General features: G+C 31.4%; 2 protein-coding genes across 4 annotated transcripts in view; one reads left to right on the top strand and one right to left on the bottom strand.

Annotated features, from left to right (window-relative positions):
• Positions 1-6: 6 nt before the first annotated feature.
• On the top strand, positions 7-1,101 carry LOC126899944 (sentrin-specific protease 1-like). The gene is made up of 2 exons (XM_050675241.1): positions 7-15; positions 288-1,101. Exon 2 carries the CDS (start codon positions 293-295, stop codon positions 704-706), a length of 414 nt encoding a protein of 137 aa, XP_050531198.1. The 5' UTR covers positions 7-15; positions 288-292; the 3' UTR covers positions 707-1,101.
• A 3,821-nt stretch (positions 1,102-4,922) lies between these two features.
• Positions 4,923-18,233, bottom strand: part of LOC126899732 (rho GTPase-activating protein 20-like) — a 137,978-nt gene continuing 124,667 nt past the window's right edge. For all 3 annotated transcript variants that reach the window (XM_050674869.1, XM_050674888.1, XM_050674878.1), the window contains 10 exons: positions 14,170-14,289; positions 12,311-12,409; positions 11,905-12,072; positions 11,622-11,845; positions 9,041-9,167; positions 8,666-8,940; positions 7,817-7,991; positions 7,095-7,366; positions 6,742-7,034; positions 4,923-6,147 (listed from right to left, as the gene is read on the bottom strand). In XM_050674869.1, coding sequence (XP_050530826.1) covers positions 5,147-6,147; positions 6,742-7,034; positions 7,095-7,366; positions 7,817-7,991; positions 8,666-8,940; positions 9,041-9,167; positions 11,622-11,845; positions 11,905-12,072; positions 12,311-12,409; positions 14,170-14,289 — 2,754 coding nt within the window. In that variant the 3' untranslated portion in view covers positions 4,923-5,146. The remainder of the gene's footprint in view (positions 6,148-6,741; positions 7,035-7,094; positions 7,367-7,816; positions 7,992-8,665; positions 8,941-9,040; positions 9,168-11,621; positions 11,846-11,904; positions 12,073-12,310; positions 12,410-14,169; positions 14,290-18,233) is intronic.

The following is an 18,233-nucleotide window of genomic DNA, read 5'->3' as shown; positions in this document are numbered from 1 at the left end:
CAGAGAAAGAAAAAGGTAATTAGTTATTTAATCTATTTATTTTATGTAAAATTAAATAAAAAAAGATTATTTATTAAACATAATTAATTATAATAATACGAGTTAAATTAATATAACCTCTGCAGAGGCGTGTCATTAAGGGGCTCCATGGACGTTTTAAATAAAAGTAATTATACCTGTTTAATTTCATATTTCAAAATCTTAAATAAACCTAAATAATAGTAAACTGTTCAACAAAGTCTTTTATTAATTTTATGAAAAATGTTTAAATATGGTTACACTTGCAGAAGTAATGCAAGATCAGAACACAAAATCTCTTGATCAGTATAATGCACCTTCATTTAAATCGCCCACATCTTGGTATACTTCAGACACAATTAATGAGTACATTAAAATGATAGTAAAACGGTCAGAAGGTGAAGTTTATGCAGTTGTCACTGATTTTATTGTAGCGTATCTTCGAGGAGGTTATCCAGCTGTAAGAAGATGGATAAAAAAAGATATTCACACAATAAAATTACTTTTTGTGCCCATGAATGTATATGAGAGTCATTGGATATTGACAGTGGTTAATATACCTGAAAAGACTGTGACATCATATGATAGTCTTAAGTCGTATGAGGGTCCCTATCCAATGGTATTAAAAAATTTCTTAATTGAATGGGAGATGGACAAAAAAGGAAAAGCTTCTACATGGACATTATAAATAGGTGAGACATCTCGCCAAACCAATGGACATGATTGTGGGCCATTTACTGTTGAGGTGGCAGAAAAAATGTCTCGAGGAGATACAACACCAATAAATGCAAATTTTATGCCTTTTATAAGATTAAGACACAAAAATGAAATTATTGCTGGCGAGCTATTCAATTAATATTTTTATGAATGAAATTTTATTTTTGTATTTTATATCAATTTTCTTAATATTCACTATAAATTGAAATTTTTATTTGTATACCACCAAACATTTTTTTACTTTTTCTATGTTTAATTGTTGTTTTGTTATTTTATTTTAATCTTATTTTTCATTGTAACATTTCATTTAAGAAATTCAAATTTAATATAAATTTATCTTAACTGAAATAATTTAATGTTCTTGTTATGTGAATATACAAATATTATAATATACAGTTATGGATACAATTAAGTTAAAAAGTCAGCCAATTATAAATTTTTAAATTAACAAGCGTATCTACTATCTTAACAACTTAATTTTAATTTTACTAAATGACGATTTATAAAGAATTTCATAACTTTTGTTTATTTTTTAAATACCATTTTAATTATAAAAAATTCATTTCTGTATTTTTTATGAATGCGGTATATTGAATAGGGGTAACTAAACTTATTTGTTTATAATTTTCTAAACTGATAAACTATAAAATAAATTTAAAAATGAACAAGTTCAGAATATTTCCGTTGTTATTATATTTTTGCTACGGATATTTTTGTTATCTAAATGACCCAATGAAACCCAAATAATTTCTAGAAATCTCTGATAAAATGTAGATAAATAAATACGTGTCGTCAAATCCTATCAAATTATCTTTAATTTTGTTATTTATTTAAAATACCATTTATTTTATAGTAAATAAATATAGTATATTATAAAAAAAGTTAATACCAATATATTAGGCATTTTTTTTTTAAGTCGGAGGGTGTCCAGACATGGAGGACACCCCCTCAAAATACGCCACTGAGTATATACAATTATTCGTTCGTAGTAGCACATCGACTACCGATAATCAATGTGTCCATTTTGCGACGCGATGTATTTATTACATGTTTTGTTCTTATTTGTTCCATGTCATCGAGTAGTGGAAATTCTCAATAGATTATTTATTTTCAAAACTTAATTGTACAGTCGGTGGCAGGTCCACATAATTCCAATTCCACAATATTACATCGATTATAACATTGCATTTACGATAAAACGATATTTTGAAAAAAAAATACAAGTCCAAAAAATAAGTCGCAGGGGGGTAAATATGACCCATTTCAATTTTGATGAATATTTTAAGTCATACATTTTTTTCGAAGGTATTTATTTATGAAAATCGATCCAATATTATTATAAAAAGCATATTTTAAATTTATATCTATGTACACCTTTTATGCAACATAATACATCCGTTTTTATTTATGTGGGTGTATACTAGACCCCCACGCGACTGTTTAAGGGTTAAGTTTTAAATGCAAATATTTGTATATGTTATATTGTGTTGAGTATATTTAAAAATTGCAGACTAAAATTATTAAATATAGAACTCAAAATAATAGATTTGCGACAAATTTTTTTTTTTTTTTTTTTTTTTTTGTACTGTATCTCTATCATATTATCTATTATTAAATATTTTTTATGTTCATCCCTTATGCTTTATTAAAGTAATAAGTAATAAGAGTAATTAAGGGGCTAGTGTTAAAAGAATCACTTATGTATTGTATGTTATATCGTGATATCAAAACTAATATTTTTAGAATTTATTAAATTTGGAGGATCTAATTTATAGTAAGTTGTATTGTGTGTAATGAATAAGCTCAGCTTATCAACAACGTTTCCGGAGTAATTCAATTTTTGTAAAATTGTATAACATCTATTATATAGTTATCTGTAAAGGTAATTATTATTATTTTTATATAAATTTTGTTAAATTAATACGAATATTTTTTGGGTGAAAATAACTAATTCGATATTTTCGGTATGATTAGGTACGAAGTACGAAAAGGCGATACAATATTTGAAAAATCTATATTGATACACAAAAGAATATTGCTGCCCATCTCAACAAAATAACGATTATATTTTCAGTGGTATAATCTAAATGTGATGCAAGATAAAAAAGAAAATTATAAATAATAAATTTTTTTTTTCTCGACCGGCTTATCGTGAACCGTTCTGGAACTGCTGTTAGGCATTACTTCAGGGCGGCATGTAGTAAAGCCTGGAGGTGCTAAAATCAAGTCTTGGATGTAGAAACACCTCCTGACAACCAGTAGTTGTACCTTATAAATATATTTCTGCTGATAATGATATCGGATGCCAATAAAACATAAAAAATCAACTTATTCCTAGTAAGTAGTTAGTAGGAAATACCTAAATAAATTGTGTTAGTCGCCTTAAAATTATATTCTTGCACATATACATCAAACATTTTACGACTATATTCATTGTGTTCGCTATGCTGACTATAGGAATTTATTTTTAAATTAAAATTCAATGGCGAATTTTAAAAAGTCTATAAGGGAAATAACCACTCCTCTCGTGGACCAAATATCGATAATGCCGAAAATATTTCTTTACGAAATTCAGAACCTGTATGGTCCTAAAAACTTTTTTATTCAATTATCACTTTGATTTTTAGGAAAAAATATTTCTCTGGCACGCTTATTAAAATAAAAAAAAATAAGTCCCTCTCCCACAAAAAATGAAATCTAAATATGCCCCACTTAAATCTGTTACGAAATTTTGTAAAATTAAAATTTTTTTAATTCAACTAACACGCAATTGTACAAGCAATAAGATTTTACTCATTTTTTTTACAATACGGATATTTTTTCAATTTATTTACATGTAATTAATTTTTCACACATTTTATAATAAATATACTTTATTTTTTTGTGAATATTTGAAAATAATTTTTTTTTTATTATTAACATTAAAAGATAACCTGAAAACGTAATACTTTCGTAATTATAAGTTATCATTTAGAATTTAACACATTTACACGATTTAATAATATTTTAAACTTAGTGTCATATTAATCATGATATTAAAAATTAAGCCTTATGTCATATTTTTAATACCACAATCAGTTTGAGTAATTGTGTATATTGAAGAATAAATGAGCTACTTACAAGCTAAGCAGGTAATCATTTAACATTAAATAATATATTATTACAATGAACACTTTAAGCGAGCTCCTTTTATCAAGTGTTACCTAAGGTATAGAAAATATGAAATCACTTTAACTCCTTTAACATAATAATAATAAACGCATTTACTTTTTTAAAAAAAAAAAACATATACTATTTTGCTTAATTGCTTGAACAATTTGTCTCAACGACGGACGTTTGTTTTGTATTTAACTAAAAAATATTCAATAATATTATGCTTTTTCTTTAAAATTTCAGGCACTTTATTTATCAAAAAAACTTAATTAAAAAATTTATTTGGTTTTATTACAACTTATCAACAAAATTAAATTCAGAATAGATAAACAAATTACATATACTTTATTAATTGAATTTATTATGAACAAAATGACACCTATACATTGGTCCATTTTACAATTATTATGATTTTATAGGCAGTAATCTTACAAAATTTGTGTAACATACGATTATAAACTGTTACAGACATAAATGATGATTGAATAAAAGAAAAACCGATGAAAAATGTACAAACAAAATAAATAAACACTTACAAAACTTAACGTTTTTTTAACATTCATGCAAGATACATAATATACAAATTAAAATTCTTTGTTCTCTTATAACCAACAATCACGCAAAAAACAATAATTGTCTTTGTATTTTAAACAAAATAACGCATAATGTGTGAATATGTATCATTTTAATGTACATAAAAATAAGTTTTATAAAAAAACATTATGAATACATGAGCGTAAAAGCAAAAGTTTATAGTCTTATGGTAAGATAAATTAATAAATTCAAATAAATATATATTATATAACTTTTAAATGATACTATACATAACATAAAATCACAGTGCTTTACGATTACACTTACTTAATAAAGTCTTAAGTATTATTTTCATTAAATTTTTTACAAAATGAATTTTAAAGTCAACACTGGTATATTTTATGTAGGTACTTTTGTACTCGTGCGATTCTTAAATTTATGATTTGATCATTTTAGTGAGCATTTGAACATAAATCATATTTTACAACATATCATACATATATAATATATAATACATAAAAATCTTAACATAAAATTATAATTTGTTGTCAATACTTGACAATCAAACATCGGCATAGACTTAATTGATCAGGAACATTCTAGGTGAAATAGTCCAGCCCGTTATGTCGACAGGTAACTTAAGTAGTTTTATACTTTATTGTCAAGCGTAGTAAATATATAAAAAGAAAATAATACAACTATTTAATACACCAGTTCAATTTTTTTATACATATGATTCTTCATCTGCATATGTTCTAGGGACAACAAAGCGTTGTGTTTGACTACATTCACTAAGATAATAAGAAGTAATAGGGGCACGGCGATTGGCAGGTGGAGGTGGTCTATAAGGTGGTGGTGGTGGTAATGATCTTGACCTTGCAGCAGCCACAGCCTTTTCTTCCTTACGCTTTAAACGCCCACGAAGCTTTACAGTATTGTCAACATGGACAGGTGGCAAATGTCTTAACTTCAGAGAATCATTAGCAATTTCATTGCCCCTTGAGTTACTTCTGGAAACATGTGGAGTACAATCTTCATCTGATAATGTACTTGAATCTTCTTCCTTATCCCCAGTATTACTGCAGTCTTCGTTTTGAAATCTTCTTTCAGATATAACTTCAGACACCCTTCTAATAGGAGCAATTTGAGGTTTTAATTCTTCTTTAAATACTGGTTTTATTGTCAGTTCTGTATTATAACTATTTGGGTGCAATGATTCAACTACAACTTCAGAATTTTGGCCAATGTTGTAGTAGTCAACTTTATGGTAATCTTGTGGTGGAAGTGATACACGATTTTGTGCAGCAGGCTTATTTCTTCTTGGTGGTGCTGGAGGAGGAATATTATCTAATACAGATTCTTCAGATGCAGTTCTACGTACAGCTTCTTTAGATGGAGTATTAGAACTGAGTCGTTTAGATCTACCAACAGTTCCTAGTCTAAACCAAGCTTGTCTCTGAAAATTAGCATTTATACGTTCTTCCCATCCTGGATAAACACGAATATACTCTTCTGGCATAGATATGGTTGGAGTAACCTTAGAATGTGGGTCAAAAGCCGGATCATATCCACTAGAACTTGTTGATCCACTTTCTTCTTCATCAGGTGTATATAGTTGAGAATCAGACAATGTAAGTCCAGAGTCTCGGCTTAAAGATATTTGATCTTTTCTAGGTGGTGGACTAACTTCTAGACTGTCAATTGAAGAATCATCTCTTCTCATAGCTAAAATTAAATGAAAATTTATGTTAAAAAATTATTTTATTTTTTAATAAAAATGTTCACTTTATATACAAGTTGAATATATCTAATTAACACCTATTATAACTTTTTGTTTTTAATAATTTATAAAATTTTTAGACTATTACTTGTTCTTCATAATAGGACAAAAAAAATAAATTTTCTTTTAATTAAAACAAATAATAAAAAAATTTATTTTAGTATAGTCTAAGAAAAAAATTCATGATCATTATTTATAATACTTATGAAATTAAAATTTAAAATTTACTATTACAATATAATATATAATTTTTATCATTTTTCAGAAGAGTCGTTTAAAATGTTTTAATTCGATAAGGAATAATATAAATGTAGATTTTGAAAATACAATAATATTTTTTTAAAACATAATTTGATTGTTATAGTTGATAAAAAAGATAAAGTGAAATTAGATATTTATTTGCAAGTTAAACTCATTTATCCAAAAATTGAACGATCCACTTTTACTCTAACCTCCATATATATATATATTAGAAATTATTTTAATTCATAATAAATAATTAAGATATCATAATAATGTACTGTAAAAGTTCAACTTACAATCTGATTCTTCAGTTCCGGAATCTCTTGGATCTCCAAGTAAATTTGGTACATGAGGGCCACACAAGACTTCACAATGTGTTATCAACAGCTCTACTAATGCAGGTACAGTCCTTAAATCTTCAGTTGGACACATAGCAGGAGAGTCTGACCAAAGTAGAGATGGTCCCACACATACTCCCAAGTTAGCTGCTGACATGAGATTATGATTTGAACGTCTTGAAATATGGTAAAGAACACACAAAAAGTGGCACAACAGATGGTAATGAGGTTTGGGTAATTGATCAATTATCCTAAAATCAAAATTAATACTTAACAAGGTGAAAAAAATTGACTTTCAAAAATTGACTTACAGTTTTATTCTATACAATTTTGTATGTAAATTAGAACAATCTAATGCAGATCTCCATTTTGGGAAGAGGTTTGTACACAATAAAGGATTAGGCAAAGAGCGTAGCATATCTTTAAATAGAGCTGCTGTGACAAGCACTGGAATATTTTCCAAACATACATCATCACAACTATCCATTTTCTCTCGCAATTCACGTACAAGCCTAGCATTTGCAGATTTTCTAAATATTCCTTGAGTAAATGGTCCTTTAGAAAAAATTTGTTGTAACATTGCCTAAAATTAAAAAGAACAATTAATAACTATATTAATTATATTAAAAACATACATCTCAGTAATAATAAATAATCAATAATATTTTTAGTATGAATAAATGAAAATTTTATTTTTTATAAATTATAGTTAATTAATATATTATGATGCTTTTAATATTATAACAGTCAAGTTATGGTGGTAGATTTTAAAAAATAGTCATAACATAAAATAGTCATTACTATTTTAGAAACAATTTATTGATCACTTAATAAAATCCTTACTACAAAAAATAAAATTAACACTTTTTTTTTTATAAGCTAGTTAAATATTTATTGTGTCATTTAAAAAAATTTAAGTTGACACTTTTACAAGATATAAGGTGTTATTAGTAATATTTAAAAATAAAAAACATTCTGTGAGCTAATTAAGTTTGCTATGATAAATAATACATTTTATTAAAAAGAAACTAACCATGACAGGTTTTGGAAGATTGTCGCCATCGCAAATTTTATTAAGAGGAACACCAAACAAGTTTCCTCCATTTTCTTTACTGCTTGTTTTCTTAAAGACTTGACCAATTTTTATACGGCCAGAAGACTTTTTTGGTGTTTTTTTGTTGATTTCATTTTCATGAGCTTTTAGATTTCTGTAAAAATTTTTATCAATATTTTTATTATTTAAATTAGTTAATAAATTAAAAATATTATTGCTCGGTAGTCTTGGAATTATTTAAAACAGTATAAATATAATTTAATTTGATATTACAACAAAAGAAAATGTTTTACAATAATTAAAAAAATATTTTACAATTTAACATTCTAGTTAAAAATGTAGGAAAAAATTCAAGTAAAATGACCACAACTATACTTCACCTCCACTGATTACAAATCATCAACATTTTATCTACAATATATTAAGTAAAGTGTTGTCATAGAATTATTGGAAAAATACAAATTACAATACATAAAATAAAAATATTAGAAACTTGTCGTAATTTGTCATAATGCGCATTTGTTATTTTATAGTAATCACATTAACAAGACACAACGCGTGCGTTGGAAACGTACAGAGAATCGGTCGCATTATGGTAAAATTGTTGTTTTGTTATCGAGATCCTGTTATCTCACAGACGGGTTGTTTTATTTATAAAATTGGAGGAATTTCTATGTAAACAAAACTTATACAGAATACGGTAACGACCATTACTAGATGGTGTGAGTTCGTAAAACGTATTTCGACAGCTGATAAAGAACAATAAAATCATCGAGTACTAATAATAATAGCGGTTGTAATTGTTTTATTATTAAACGAAAGTCTCACCTCAAAATAAAATGACACCTAGCCAGCGGGTCATGTATGTTGTTACAATGGTCCAAGTCGAAACCCTCTTCCGCACTTAGCCCGTCTCTCAGACAGCTCAGTTTGACGGAATACGGTTTCTCGTGACCATATAGCGGATAAGGCGGTTCCTCCCTAGGAGTTTTGGCCAATAGCTGAAATTGTCCAGGGTCCGTGTCCCGCATTTCCAAATGGTCCAACGCTATTTTTATACAATCCTTGGCACTCTCGTCCGGACCGATTGAAAACGTTTTACACTGGAAAAAAAAAATCGTCACCCAATGACATATCAAATACATCCGACACTAACACACGAATTCATCAGAGTTCTGCTGGCGATGAGTATTATACACTTACATATTCTATTCCGGAATTAAGGTCTTGATAGAACACTTGGATGTTGGTGGTCGGGGGTTCCTTTCGAATTTCTTCTTGCGATTCTTCGACCAATTTCGACCACCACAAGTTCCTCGTGGCTTGAGTACTAAAATTAAACCATATTTCATCAGCAAACAATCAAGTAATATAAATATAATCAATTGGCAGTCAATAATAAAGTACATGCGATAATAAAACTAAAGAGTATGTAAAACATTAGACGATTAAGCACTGAACAACTACCCTCCTTTACATACAAGAAAAGTAAATTCTATAGGCGCCACGCTTAGAGCGGTTTAATAAATAACAAAAAATGTAAACTACATCCTGCTCTGGTATGATTAACAGAGTACAGAAATATGTAAGATATACTTCATAAAAAAGAATCAGGAATGCCGTTAGCATATTTTGAATAGCTATTTAGCTATTTTAATTAAAGTATATCTAAACAATTTTTAGTTTTTAATATATCTAAATACTTATGGTAATTATTATTATCAGTTCAAAGAATATTTTTAAAATTCATTACTAAAATAATAACTAATAACCAATGTTAAAACTTACGGATTGGTGTCTTTACATGAGCTGTTATTTTTCGGGTTGTCATTTTTTTTGTTAGATATTTTATGCAAACTATTAGGTATTAATTTATTACCGATAAAAGAAAAAAACTTTTTAATACGATCAAAAAACATGTTGCCGTCACGATGTTAACGATATAATTTTTTTCAATAAACAAAATGTCGTTATAGAAGAATGAAAAAATTATTGTGCTAATAATGTCTCTTAAAAAATACATCGCTCAGTCACTACTATTTGACAATAACTGTTACACGGAGGACCGAACATTTGGACTACTGATATTGAACAATAAAAAGGAAGAAAAAAAATTTCGATAAAAGATAAGAGAGAGTAGGTTAAATAGGTATCTAATGAAAATTGATTTTTTGTTTATAATTGAAAAATAATCTGATAAAATAAATAATTAAACAGATAAAACGACGTAATACGGTTAAAAACAACATTGACCATAATCAATTTTTTTATATAATTGAATAAACTATAAAATTCTATACGATAATTTATACATGTAAATCAATTATAGTTATTTTTATCTGTGTTGTCTACAGTTTATCTAAAAATGTATAAATTAAGCTGACGTTCCGTTAAAAAAATATCGTGGTATTAAATTTTATAACGGTTTTTTTTTAATTTGCCGAAATTATTTAGGACATTCAATTACCTCTCAGGCAAATATGAGTGTTACAGGTCAAAACAAATTTTGATCTAAAAAAATTTTAATTTTTTTTTGTGATCAAATTACACAGTATCATTACAAATAAATAACAATTTTTTACGCTAAAAGTTAACATATTAAATTTTAACTTTAATTTAGAAAAAAACCACCAAATCAGCTTGTTAATTTTATTATTTACAATTTACACGAATAACGAGTATCTCTAGAACTATTATATTATTGAATCTAGTTTTAGACACGTTTAAAAAAACCGATGGATAATTAAAAAATAATTGTATGCTATCAAATAGTAACCTGAGAAGAAAACGAACAACAAGAGTCTATGATGTAGGAGTTTTCTATTCATTGTGTAAAGACACGTTAGTATTGTTTGTAAAAAAAAATCAAAATGATAAATACTTTAACAATTTCCGGTATTACTTTTTGTACGGGTTTCAAAATAAAAGAAAAACTGAGCTTATTTGTACTGAACTGGTGAGAGTTTTTGACGCTTGTAAATGTCTGACCAATGCAAGGGCGCGACCTTACCTACACTTTAAGTGTAAAAACCTACACTTAAAAATAAATTATAAATGAAATCAGTTTATAATATCTCCATACATAATTTTGTCGCAAATAAAAATATCAAAATAATCTGTCAACATGGTATCTTGTGTAACATGGATGATTAGATACGTTTACACGTATAAAAAACAACGAGAAAACAATTGATAAATCTCAAACAAAAGAAGATAAAGTATTTTTTTAAATAAAAATAAAGTAAAGTCCATTACTATGTGTGCTTTATAGTCGTTGTAACACAAATGTTGGCAAAACACCGAGATGATAGCGATTAATATAATAGTAATGATAATCGATAAGCTGATCCGTGAACGCTCATTGATTTAATAACACAAATTGTGTTATTATGCGAGGCAATAATAATACACAATAATAATTACACACTCATGCGTTTGTATCCTATGGATAACCTATGAACTCAAAGAGCCGTTTTCGTTTAATTAAGAGACTCATTTAAGTCGTCAATCCGTACAGTGAGTACCGTTAGTGAACCTCCTTTTCCGATACAATAATGCCCCGTATGTCCCCATAGAGTTCTGGTGATGAGCATACTATTATTATTATTATTAAATTGATGCTTACACAGAGAGATTATAAATTTTTTGGATCACTGTCACACAATGGACGGTTCAAAGACCCTGACAGTAATAAACAAGAGACGCGAGGCCCCGCTGAGACCACACCCCGCGAACTCACAACGGTAAAAAATTAAATGTGGATAACTTTGATGATTCTACTAACCTAAACACGGCCACGTAGTTGGTGGTAGGCCATCCGATGACGAAAGACGTATCCGAAGACCTCGGCAGTTCCGCCACCTCGTCCACGACGGCCGGCGTGTCGTTCAGCCAAATTTCCGACACCCTCACTTTGTCCTTGAGTTTAAAATTACCACCGGACTTTGCTTTGGCCACCAGCAGCAGGTCGTTGAACAAGAACAAGTGACGCTCCTGGCAATTGACACCCTACGCAAAAGTAACAATAAGGACGCGACCGTATTAAATAAAACAATGGCACAACTTACATTTATGAACTGAACGGGGGACTCCATAATGAATTTCCTCGGACTGTCACTCCTGACTTTGTTGGGAGTGCTAGGAGGTGACTCCGACCGAAGAGATTTGGAAGACAAGGCCCTCCTTAGAGCGGCCGTCCCAGTTCCACCCCTCTTCCTAATTAATCCTTTCATTTTCTAAAAATTATAATCAAGAAATATTAAAAATATTTTAAAAGCAAACATGCTAAAGAGTTCAAAAATAGTGTCAAGTCGACAAAAATCATAAATATTTATAAATAATTTTTAAAAAATGACTGATTTTTGACAATAATCGACTACTCATATTTGAATTACAACTATGCACTTTGAAAACTAGAACACAGCTTAACACTTAAGAACAATATAATTTATGAATAAGAACGCGTGCACTTACCATTGTTAGTGCTTCTTTATCATAAAGCCTGAGGAAGTCGTTGGGGAACACATCCTGAATTCGTTCCAAATCACTTTGTTCGTGAATGCGTTTTATAGTCTGCAAAGAAAAAGCGTAAAATAAAAACCATAACATGTCAAGCGTTTGTGACGTACACGGGATACGCGAATTCAGCATAGAGCACAAAACGCTACACGTAGTCGATTCATAAACAGAAACCTAACATAATTATTCGACTAATTAAATTTTGTTTTTTATTACATGCATATACGTATGTAATGTCGTAGACAAAAACCGAATGCCGGAAGCAAACTTTCGAGTTCATTCATACTGCGGTCGGTGCGCGCGAAACTACAGTGAACAATTTTACACAAACTGATAACTAATTAAATGGATAACAATGAGTCGTTTCGGAGTTAATTGAAATCTCGACCGGAGTCGCTGGCGGCAGGACAAACGGTGCCCATTTATGCCGCAATTACATTATACTGTGCCCGTGTTATACGGCTGATTGTGCGAGTAAACCGCGTATGTCGTTTGCGCGTTGGCCGCGAGGAATGGCGTCGTTGACTTTCGCGAATCTTACCATTTGGTGCGTCGTTATTACGACCGAACAACACACGAATAATGTACAGACGGTCATAGTTTTACTTGAATAATATCGAGTGGACGAAAAGCATAACGGTGCGGGAACGAGACGGGTCGATGGTGAAAAACGCGTAGGAGGCCAACTAATGATTTGTGTGTTTACAATAATATCTGTAATACAATATATGATTGTCGACACTGCGGATCGTATTCGCCGATATCGAAGCATTACGCGCACTAGCCTAAAACATGATATACGACCGCGGTGTCGTTGTGACTTAATTATTTTTATCGGGTAAAACCCGAGGCGTTCGTCGCCAGTGCGCACAATGCCCATAAATTCAACAAATCGAATTGACCGCACTGTTATCGCCGCGCTCTACTAACTCATCTGGATCCGTTCGCCTCGAGAGTTGATGGCCACGCGACGCCTCTTCCTAAAATTATAATACGCATACAAATGGCGAATAAACGCGGGGGCACGGCTGGACCAATATGGTCATTGCGGCGTTTCGCAGGCCCCGTGCACACAGCGGCGTCTCCTTGGCACATTTGGCCCCCGTACAATATGAATCCGTTACCGCAGCAAGTCATCCGCAGTTTTGGGTGTGGTGCGGCCACCGCAGTGTCATTAGCACTTGGAGCACAATTTTTAGTACCCACAACGGTATACGAACGCTACGGATTAGACCAACTGGTTTTTAGTGTTTTTTTTTTTTTTTTAGCAGTAATTAATTACGATGCGTTTGGAATTGGAGCGACACGCCGATTTAACGCCGAGCTCAGGAGTAGGTTAAAAAACGTATAGTCGTCGTGTACGATAATGAGAACCGCGACATTATCAATGGGTTAGAAGAAGAATGGAAAAAACACACACTCTGCAGATCCGTTTCAAACGCGCACACGGCCCGCAGCAGACAGCTCGCATTGTGGAATTAAATCCCAACAAAAATAATAATAATACAAGTGGGTCGTTTTTATCAAAGAAAACCAACGGTTCAAAGGTCCCCACAAAGAACGGCCATTATTCAGTGGAAAATTATAATTTTTTTTTATAGTAGGCGAGAGAAAAAGTGGTTGTTCTTTGTAGACCGAAGAAAGTGGGTCTCCTCTAGTCCGGACACAATGCCACTGTCTGTTTTATATATCGACACCAGACTATAATCATATCGACGGATACGTCAGAGACTGTACGCAACGCCCACGGATGGTGATTAAAATAAATAAGGAAAATAATAATCATGATATTGTAATAATTGTGTTGGGCTTACTTGTTTGACAGCACTGCTGGCCATACAAAGGTCATGGTACTCGGCACCTCTTCCATGTTCTGGTCTGGTTTCGTCCAGCAAACTCTGGAAATACGTTTCGTATTGGGCAAGCCTCTGCACCTGTTAACAGATTAAGAAAAAATAACATTAGTGGCCTTCGATAGAAGAAACATAGCTTGTGTTGTTATCGCGGCAACTCCCTTGACCGTGACCGCACTTATTCAGTTCGAGATGATAAAACAGATAAATCCTTAGGGAAATTTACGCGCACAAATATGTGTACTATTATGTATGTTATACGAATAATTTGATTACATTGGCGATTACAGCCTGCCGAAGGATTCTAATTGTTCAATTTCAAAATTACCATTTGCTACAAATGGCGCGGCTGCAGGTATTTTGATAAAACGGATATGAATCGAGAGACGAAAAATATTATTATTATTCAATGAAATTATCTAACGTTTAACACCCATTTGTCAGTCAGTAATTGTTTTGAAATTACGAGTCTAATGGTAATCTCAACTTCTAATCAAGTACTTGACGGAGTAATCGATCCTAATTACTGAATCTAGCGGCAAGACGGATACAAGTGTTGTAAACATCTAAAAGCTATTTACCACGAGTGTATATTAATTATGATGTTTTTACTATAAATTGACAACGATGTAACTACTCTGTTACTGCATTTGGATTAAAATTCGAAAACTGTAGGAATATCTCGTCGTTGTGGCCAAGTCGAGGATTGGTCGTCGAGAGTCATTAAATGACAAATAAAACCTGTAGAATTTTTCTTTTAAACGTTCTCGGAAACGTGTAAAAGTAATCTGATACAATAACCGACACAGCTTCCTGCTGAGTCTCCGCGGGCGAAGGAGAAACGTGACACTACGACCGTCCCTGGGCCTTAAACGTGTTGCATCGTACAAGCATCGCCCTGACGTCCGTTTCGCGCCTACAACATGCGTAGACCTTGTGCGCCTATTGCAGCAGCGGTACAATTATGGCCTAGTATTGTATCATTAAGGACTTAACACTTTTTAACGCGCACGTACTGCACGCCCATTCACCAGGGAGAACAACCCATACATCATTTGTGTCTATAGATATACGAGACATCGCGGCCTTGAACAATGCGCATAATTTCTCGCAATTCATGCACGTCCCAGAGATCTACATTATATCATTGTGATCTACAACTATTGCATTATTCAGGTGAGCACATACATGCGCATCCGCCTTTTTAATGTATCGTGTTCCATTTTGGTTACTGTCCGAGTTCCTTTTTGTCTAAGTATTACATTCAAAAGCGCGTTCGAATATACGGCCTTGAAAGCTATCATGATCCATTGCTTTTTTACTTTAGTGCATCAATTTTATATAATTGCAACAATGAATTTTCAAGGAAATGACAATTAACAGCGATAATTGTCATAATCATTGCGCTTCGTTGGGAAAAATTCACGACCCAAGAATATCAACAACAAAAAAAAAAACAATGTAATGTCTCCGGTATGTTATTTGAGCATTCAAGTGGTGGCCAATTCTTTTAAAGTACCGACGTAATAAAAAAAGAATAACGCATTGAAAGCGAAAGAAAAGTTTAGCGGTTTTTTTTAGACAAATTATAATCGTATGTACTTGGCACATTGTTTTTTTTTTTATATTATCTTAATCGATAGTTCGAATGACATGAAATTGTTATTTATTAGCATTCGCGTCACACCAAAACTTTAAGGAACGTTAATGCGTAATTAAATGACCATTGCACATTTTGTACAGTAGTTTTTTTATTACACCAGTATGCAGTTGGTATTTTATGCTATTCGTGTACAATTGTAAAAGTAAACAAAGCATTGTGACGTAAAATCAACGCGCTAGGGAATAAACCAATAATCATGATATTAATTACATCTGACGCCTTTAAACAATAGAGATTCTGATCTAATTGCGGCGACCTTCAACGTACTCATATATATGACCAGAAAGTAGCATACGTTTGAGATTGCCAAAAAAAAAAAAATACTATACAAAAGTAATCATCTTCGAACAATTTCATCATCATTCCTATTCAATCTCTGACAAAGTCAAACAAATATTTCTAATAATGGTTGTATTCAATTGGAAAGGTCAGCTTTGAAAAATGAATGACTTGAGAGACTTACGAGTATCAAAATACTCAATTCAAGTGCTCGGTTGGATATCATGAAAATTATTCTAATCCGTACAAACATTACCGTCTACCACTCGATGTTATCTCATTCGGGTTGCTAATTTTCACGGTCGTCAGTTATTATATCAGTATTATCTCAATCATTAGTCATCGAGATGAGTAATTCAAAGAAAAAAAAAATATTGCGCTAGGATGAAAAGATCAGCTGCATTACATAGCGGGTGACTGATGAGTAACTTGTATTTTATAGTATTGTAATTAGTAATACGTTAATATTGGACAATTTGAAAAGAAAAATAGGTGCAAGCGTTCTGAGTAACGTTACACATAGTGTAACCAAATACATAAAATATTGTACCGTAAGTCGTTGAATGGGCCCGCGGCTAATGAGTACACACTCAATATGTTGAGCATGGATCTAAATTGTACTTTATGCTTCATCAGCAGTATGGATGTGTTAACGATTATAATTAAGAAAAGAAGGAGATAACCGACAGACCGGAACCAAGAATCGAGTGTCGAACAATGCCTGCATGTAACCAGCAATCGTGTTGGCGTTGCAATCGACTTGCACCCCGTGAGCTATGGGTCCTTTTTTGGAAAAAACATTTTTCGGCGTTTCACGGTCTACACGATTTGGTTTGTGTTTTTCCTGCCGATGCAGAGAAGACGAAAGGGCGACACCGACCGTGGCTATACGCATGCTTGCATAATTTAAAATCACAAACCTGCACACATAACGGTTAAAGTACGCCTGCGGACAAAACGAACCAGTTTTGTGTTGACATTTTTCGACTTGCGCAACGGCAATCACTGGGATGCGGCACAGAAGGCACTTCAGTAGGCGCAAAGACAAATTTTTTATCTCATTAATTTCCAAAAAAACGCTGTTCAGCTACGCTCGGACATATTATGACAAATCAATCTTGAATATAAAACCGTTATAAGTTCATCGCCTTAAAAGTGGCATCCCGTCCGAATAAGTCGAACGTTCCCAATGAAAACTCTAATGTTATAGACTTATCATATATACGGTTCGCGCAACAATGAGGTTGTGTTTCGAAGGAATACTTTTATTTCCGCGTCATGTAAATTAATGAAGGTATCACTGTATTGATTTCGTTAAGAGACAAACGAATACAAAGTTATAATTAATATTTCAAGACTAATACAATACAACCAAAGCAACACATAGCGGCTGCTGTAGACTACGTAGGGATAACATTAACAACTATTGACTTATTATTTTGATTGATGTATTTTAATCAGATAAAGAAAATTATGATCACTAATCAATGAATGTTAAACTTAAACGTACACGACTGAAACATTCGTATATAGATTTTGACTAGATAACTTTTTTAAGCAACAAGTTTATTTGAGTACCGAGTGCTTCAGTTTTTAATTCTGTTAAAAAAGACTGAAGAGGTTATAATAATTTATAAATTCAGATAATATTAATTATTATTCAAACTAATTAGACTTTATTAAGTAGTTAAAATTGATTGTGCATTGCTCGTAATGCGACTCTACCGATAATAATATTCTATTGTTTTAAAATGAAAATACTACAATAAATTTTTCTTTAAAAGATATTTGTGGGTAACATATCTAATACATAATTCGGATTATGTGTTGTGTGTAATGTTATTTTATAATTCGAAGAGCGTGCGTACATACAGTATGTGATGAGCACAAATGTAATGGAAATAATAACAAATAATAACAATAATAACACAAATATACAAACGCGTATAATAATAATATGTATGTACAAGAATTATTATTATTAAGAGGCGGCACCTGGCGGTGTAATGCGTCCGACGAATAATAATTATGACAAATCTACGCGGCAATTTGTACATCTCACAAGAGTGCACGAGAATATTAA

The sequence above is a fragment of the Daktulosphaira vitifoliae genome, unplaced genomic scaffold, assembly GCF_025091365.1.
Source record: "Daktulosphaira vitifoliae isolate Bord-2020 unplaced genomic scaffold, ASM2509136v1 Scaffold_1, whole genome shotgun sequence".
NCBI classification, from domain to species: domain Eukaryota; kingdom Metazoa; phylum Arthropoda; class Insecta; order Hemiptera; family Phylloxeridae; genus Daktulosphaira; species Daktulosphaira vitifoliae.
Note: the sequence above shows the minus strand (reverse complement) of the source record. Positions and strands in the feature narration are given on the sequence as shown.

Excerpts from the sequence above, each read along its gene's own strand:
- LOC126899944 (XM_050675241.1), top strand. The coding sequence starts at position 293 with ATGCAAGATCAGAACACAAAATCTCTTGATCAGTATAATGCACCTTCA.